The sequence below is a fragment of the Vigna unguiculata genome, chromosome 10, assembly GCF_004118075.2.
Source record: "Vigna unguiculata cultivar IT97K-499-35 chromosome 10, ASM411807v1, whole genome shotgun sequence".
NCBI lineage: Eukaryota > Viridiplantae > Streptophyta > Magnoliopsida > Fabales > Fabaceae > Vigna > Vigna unguiculata.
In genome coordinates this window covers 24,389,200-24,396,425 of record NC_040288.1, presented here as the reverse complement: position 1 = coordinate 24,396,425, position 7,226 = coordinate 24,389,200, and the positions used below count along the sequence as shown (strand labels likewise).

The window sequence follows — 7,226 nt, the reverse complement described above, 5'->3', positions numbered from 1 at the left end:
AATTTTATAATTAAGTGAATTCAGTGACCCCTACTAATGAAGTCTAATCAGTGACCACTCTCTTTAATAATATAATTGACATGAAAATAAACTAAATAATATAAAATGGGTTTGACAGAGTTAATAACAAAACACTAACCCAAAGAATCAAACCCATGTTTCTAATTTCCTGAAAATAAAAAATATTTATGTATGTCAGGGATGGTCCACTGCTACACATAATACAAAAATACCACCACATAATTTTTATTGCAATTATACCATATTAATTGTCACACGAAAAAAAAATACTTATATCTTATTCAAGTGGGAACAAAAAATGATTGTATTCACATTGAAATTTAAACATATTCCTCTCATTGAAGTCCATGGATATTTAAAAACACATATACAAATCAACATGGTAAGATATGAAACTATATTATGGTTTACTCTTCTCACAGAGGCATTGACTGAAGAAAGAGAAGGGAAGAGAGAGAAACTTGGCTCAACAAAGAGCTCTAAATTCCATTGAAGATCAGTGTAGGGTTTTTAACCTTATCACATCACATATCCAGAGGTCTACGAATCGTCATCATCGATTATGCAACTATATATATATATTTATAGCTAGCTGAGTTCATGTTTCTAGGATCAATATTTTAACCTTTTTTGTATGGGGAAGAAGAGAAACAGGAGAAGAAAAGCATATGAAAAAAATTTCTCACCCCCAATTATTATTCCTTTCTTCTTCTGATTTCTCCAATTGACCTTTTATCCACAAACAGTGTATGTTTCTTTTTGTGTTATGATCTTGAAGGAAATAGTATCATATAAAGTTGGAAAATCAAGGTGAGTAAGAAGATGGGAGAAAGCCGAGTCTCCCAATGTTCCAAGACAAGCCCTTCTAACATTGATGAAGAAGAGTGTGAAAGCCATGCGAATGAAGATCAAAGCAAGCAAAACAACAATGGAGGAAGCTCAAGCAACAGCACAGTGGAAGAGAGTGAGAAAAAGATTAGACCTTATGTTAGATCCAAGTTACCGAGGCTTCGATGGACCCCTGATCTTCATCTTCGCTTTGTTCATGCTGTTCAACGACTTGGAGGACAAGAGAGTGAGTTTCTTCGTTATTTTGCTTTCAATTTTCCATATTTGTTTTCAATTCTTACACAGTTATGCAGGAAAAAAAAAAAACAACTTTTCACTGCTTCATCTGATACTGGTTTTTCTTTTTCGGTGTGCAGGAGCAACACCTAAACTGGTTCTTCAATTGATGAACATGAAAGGTTTGAGTATTGCCCATGTCAAGAGTCATTTGCAGGTAATTATTAGATAACTCTTACAAATAAATTATTAAAACTGTTCTAGCTTGGTTTATTTCTTTTCTTTCAATTTGTTTTTGCTAGATGTTTAGGAGCAAAAAGATCGATGACCGAAATCAAGGTACATGATGTTCTTCTTTATAAACATTTCATTGTTAATCAGTTCTGATTAGGGTTTCTGATTATACGTATATATCCCTAATGAATACAACTTGGTTGCAACTTGCATATATATATGACAGTATTCTCCGATCATACCAGTCTTGTTGAAATTGGAGACAAAAATATTTATAACCTTAGCCAACTTTCCATGCTTCAAGGATACAATCCCAGTCAAAGTTCGTCCTACACCTACACAAACAATAACTATCCAAGGTTTGCTTCAATTTTTCTCAGAAACAAATAAAACATCATGGTATAAAATAAAATAAAAAAAAAACAAAACAGGTTTTGATCCATTCAAATGTTGTTTTTCAGTTACGGATTCGGGAATGGTTCTTTTGGTAGCTACGAAAAACTTGTGCACAGACCTTTCGATTGGTCCAATGGAATGTCTCGGGCAAGTTCATCCATTTCTGGTGAACAATCAACAAGCAAAACCCGTGAACCAAAATATGAACTTTTCTCATTTGGTGCTTACGAAACTCTATGCACAAGATTTAGCCACGTTGATCACACTCCATCAAACAGTATTATTCAACAGAGAGCACAAAACCTCATGCCTATAAATCCAACAACAGAATTGAAGACACTGAAAAGGAAGGCTCAAGATTCATCGCTTGATTTGGATCTGTCGCTGAAACTAAACACAAAGATGGATGATGAAGGAACGAAATTTGAGGACCATGATGTTCGTAGCAACCTGTCTCTGTCGTTGTGCTCTCAATCCTCCTCTTCCAATCTCAGCATCAGGTTGAAGGAAGCACAAGATCGATGTGAGGAACACGGGAAAAGGGCCAGTACTCTAGATCTGACTATATGAATGAGACAAATTCTCAGTGAGATCTTGAGGTACTTGTCAGAAACTATGTTTTTTATAACCAAATTCTTACATTTTATCTGACTTAGTTATGTTTATTTTTTGTCTCTTTATGTATGTACTGTCAAATACATGAACTAGCTAGATAAATCATGATTTTAGTTCCAATACTGTCTTCTTTTTTATGAGCAATTCCAGCATTGCCTTAACTGTCATAAAATGCCAAAACAGAAAATTTGCACAGAGGTAAAGACCCAAGAAAAAGGAAAAAGAAAAGCAAAAGTCCAGTTTTTTGAGTATCCCAAGCTCGATAAATGATTTATGCGTATATGTTTTTAGCTATACTACTTGAGAAAGTGGAAAACTTGTTTTCTACTTTTTTATGTTCCTTAGTGTAAAGCAATATTTTCATGTGGTAGGTGTGTATGCATTTGTTTCTATTTAATATTTTTGTTTTTACTATAAAAGAAATATTAAATACCAATATGTATGTTCACATATGATACATCGAAATGTTAGTGTATGTTCACAATATGTGAACTGATTGTTTAACTTTTAGGCAAACGGCTATACACTACCAGTGAAAGCAAACTCAATTAAGGATTCATCTTTTGTATATATAACAGTTTTCATAGTATTGTTTAACAAGTGTTTTCGTTGGACAAAAGTCTGATTTTATTATATAGGCTAATGATGTATAATAATTAAGATTTATATATTTTTTTATTTTAGTTTATTTTAGTGCATAAATCAAAACAGGAAATAATTGAAACAATGGCTCTTACATGTTTTATGATAATGAAAACTACTATAAACAAAGAATTCACAGAGGATATGTAGGTGTTATCATGACGAGTGTTTTCTTTATTTTCAACTATCGCACTTGAAAAATGAATGGAAATAGTATTGAATACAACATTCAGTAAGATGAAGATTGAGTTTTTTGAGTGAAGAAATTAGTGTTTCTGTCTCATAAGAAAAGTTAGCTTTTAACATGTCCATTTATGATTATCATCTATACAAAGTATTTTGTGACATGGAGTTGAGAAATACCATTCGTGAAAACAAACAAATCTAAAATTTGACTTTAATTTTTCATATATTACTATTAAAAACGTCCAGTACTTATATAATTTGCTGCTATATTAATTAATAAATTTGAGTTGCCAATGATTATCATAAAGTTAAATTTATTAAAGAATACTGTAGTATATCATTTGCATATATACTTTCTAAATCTTTCAATGAAAATAAGAAAATGCTTTGGACAAATTTGTGTACACTTAAAATAAGTATTTATGAAATATCCATTTTTTTTAAAAAAAATCACTTATTTACTTAAGAGATTATTTAAAATAAGAACTATAGACAAACACACTAAAATAAATAATTTTTTTCCTTGTTTATTGAAAAATTTATTTAAGAAAATAAGCTCAAACAAAAGTGTATCTCTAGGTGAAGTTTTCTTTCTTAAATCTTTTATAATATCGGGTGAAACATGTGAGCTATGCGCACGTGTTTTCAATTTTTTTTTATAACAAAAAGTAATGAAATTATAATTATAAAGATAAATATCAATAAGTTTTATAATTGGATAGTTTTTATTTATTTTGTACATGATTTTTATTTATTAGTAAAATATTTTGATATATTTAATTTATAAAAAACGGTTAAATTTAAAAAATCGGTTAAATTTAAATAGAGAGGTAATTTGATGGGTAAAAGTTGAAAGAAAAAAGTGGACACCAAAATATATAAGTATAGATATCAATATTAAAATCTTGTTTTGTTTTTTCAAACTATGATAAAATCATCAATAATAAACATATTAGAATGGATGTAACGTCCCATTTAATTATTAATCGGAATTAAAGGAAACGTCACGCAATAATAGTACTGCAGAGTAGTCTTGGGGTCCCTAACACAACCCCTACAAAACTAGGCACACCACGATGCCAACAAAAGAAGGATAGTTGAATACGAATACAACGTAGAATGTAGCATAGAAATACGGAAGGAAATACATGGGCCTTGGCCCTAAATAAACACAAGGAAGACTCCAGCCCGAATGGCTAAGCAGCGGAATCACCATTCGCTTGTTGACCCTGAGAACCTCGCCCAATTGCTCCCATCAACCAAGTTGATGATCATCGCAAGGAAAAACGGCCACATACAACACAAACATACAACAAAACGGGTAAGCTAGAGCCAACAACATAAATCATGCAATCAAGCATATTTTCATCATCTCATCCACATAGCAACCAAACATGTTATGACTCTTCATTCAATACACTACGACTCGACTCGACTCATCCGGATACGTATAACTTGGTCGGATTCAGCGGATGCTTGCACTTGTGTGGGTACCTCTGCTCGAACCTGAGCTGCTCGATCCCTGAGCTTTGTAATACCAGTGTTATAATGAATCAAATCTCTCCCACCACAAGGTTAGCCCTTAGTGAGTTTCAGGCCTCCTGCTACTCCTACCACAAGAGTCAGTCCGCTCTAAGTGAGACTAACTGACTCCTCGGAGTGTCAGGATGCAACCTTACCTTGAATCCTTACCTAGTTATACAGATGGGGCACCACCATGAACACCCACTAACAGGGGCCATGGAATTACGTCCCGACCACTGAAGCGCAACCCCGGAGGTCTCACCTAGAGACCCCAAGGAAATTACACGCTGACACAGACCAACATTCGTAAAAGCAGCAATAAAAGAATATTAAATAATATTATCAATTCCTTATCAACCCTTGAAGTTTAATCCTCATATCAGTCACATCCCAAATCCATACCTCTGATCATCACCACCCCAATGAGTCTAGGGCCTAGTCTCATATTTAAGCCATGTTCCTTTAGTTTCAAATCGCATACTCATTCATTTCACATGCTAAGCCTCATACCAACCCATTCATCCACAATTCATGAATCATGCCAAAAATATATTTCATACTCCATTAAGTACATGTTCATCATCACACAATCATACTCAACCATCATGGATTACTCGGGAAACACTAAACAACCAAAACACAGCACTGACTCGCCCAGCATCTCGCTCAGGCTGAGGGGTCTCGCTTAGGCGAGACAGGCTCGCTCAGGCGAGCCTCCCCCTCGCCTAGGCGAGAGCACAAAAACCAGTGTGTGGGCAACGCGGGATCTCGCTTAAGCGAGATCCCTCTCGCCTGGGCGAGTTGCCTACTCGCTCAAAAGTTGAGCGAGTCGCCTGGGCGACTTTTCGTGCAGAGGCCTCCCTGTTTCATCTCGCCTAGGCGAAATTGACTCGCTTGGGCGAGATTAACAGGTCTCGCCACTGTTCTTCACTGCACAGCCATGTTTTTCGGCCAAACAACACATGCAAGGTACTCTCACGCATCCAAACGACAGATCCATCCATAAAATCAACAAATAAAGCACAAAAGTTTCAAAGAAAGACTCGAAGCTAGAACCCTAACTTCCCGTACCTGGAAATCAAGTTAGCAGATAACCTCGACACCCAACTGTGGAAGACGAACGGTGTCTAGGAGCGAACTCGAAGCTGGAAAACAGTGCAAGAATGGGTCAGTTCGGAACCCCAACAACAGCTCACGAAAATAGACCAAGGAAAGGAGACTACGAGTCCGAGGGCACTTACGTGAGCTAGGAACGGCTAAACGGGAGGCGGACCTTAGGGCAACCCTAGCAGAAGGGGTGACGGCTGCAGCTCCAAGCAAGGGCAAGGTGCCTCTGAAAGTGTAGGGTACCCTAGGTTTAGGGCAGACCTAAGGCTTATATACACTGGGCCAACCCTTAGGCCCACTTAGGAGCAGCCCACTAACCTTTAGGGCTGGAACAAAAGAAAATGGGGCCTTACATTCTCCCCAACAAGAAAAAATTTTCGTCCTCGAAAATTCATCGATGAGATAGGAAGGAGCTATGTTCTCCTTATCTCCTCTGGGAACCCCTACTCAAACAAGACACATACAACGACTCCGACACCTATAGTCATTGGAAACTTTGCCCCTGTGCTAAGCGATATGTGTCCAACTATGTAGATTAAATTAGTCACTAATCTCGAAGCACTCCAAATTCTCCAGCCTTAAAATCCGAATGCTCCTCCATGCATGCCCCACTAACTTATATCTAACATACTGACTCACTTTCTATATGTTCTCCGCTACCTCTTGTAGGTTTTTATCAACTTCGCAGATGACCTTAAGTCTCCAACCAAGGCACGCTCGTTATCACTTCACATCACCTTGTTCACTCCTTTATGCATCACTCCACTGACTAGATCACTCTTGAGTGTTGGCCTACTGCCACACCATCAACACTTTTGACCACTTTTGTGTATATTGAGACTCCTATATCTTCTTCTCATTTAAACCTTCAACTGCCCTTTTTTTTTCACCATATCGCATCGGCATCCTATCTTCATCTTTAATCCCCCTAGCTTATAAGCAACATTCCACAAAACCTCAGAACCATAACTTCCATTGGCTTCAAATTTCTAGTCTAGTTCGTACCACGCAACTCCACGATACACCTCAAACTAAGATATTACGATTTGGCTTTTCTCAACCTTGTTGAGAGGTTCACTAGTGCTAGTAAGATGACGAGACTAATGAAATCCCCTCACACATTCTCTTCCCAACCCAAACACTTATGGTTCTCAACCAACTCTCACTCTTACTTCGTCAAATCAAGGATCTTCAATTCCCTTCTCTGGCTAAACACCTACTCTCACTTCCTCACTTCCAAGTTGGCACCTTAACTTGAAATCATAACTCAAACCATCCCCTACTTCTCTTGCACAACGTTCTTTGAGCAACTTCATAATTCCAACTTTAACTGGTAACTGAACATCCTTAACCGGTACTCATATGAACGACACATTTGTTGTTCATAAGTAAGATAGTTCTTTCCACACACTTTCTACCCCTCATAAGTATCACTT

At 36.6% G+C, this 7,226-nt stretch overlaps 1 protein-coding gene across 1 annotated transcript; it reads left to right on the top strand.

Moving 5' to 3' along the window:
- The first annotated feature begins 434 nt into the window (after nt 1-434).
- Nucleotides 435-2,451, top strand: LOC114166237. Its single transcript, XM_028050943.1, has 5 exons — nt 435-1,096; nt 1,227-1,303; nt 1,389-1,425; nt 1,547-1,679; nt 1,782-2,451. Exons 1-5 carry the CDS (start codon nt 844-846, stop codon nt 2,284-2,286), a joined length of 1,005 nt encoding a protein of 334 aa, XP_027906744.1. The 5' UTR covers nt 435-843; the 3' UTR covers nt 2,287-2,451.
- Nucleotides 2,452-7,226: the final 4,775 nt, after the last annotated feature.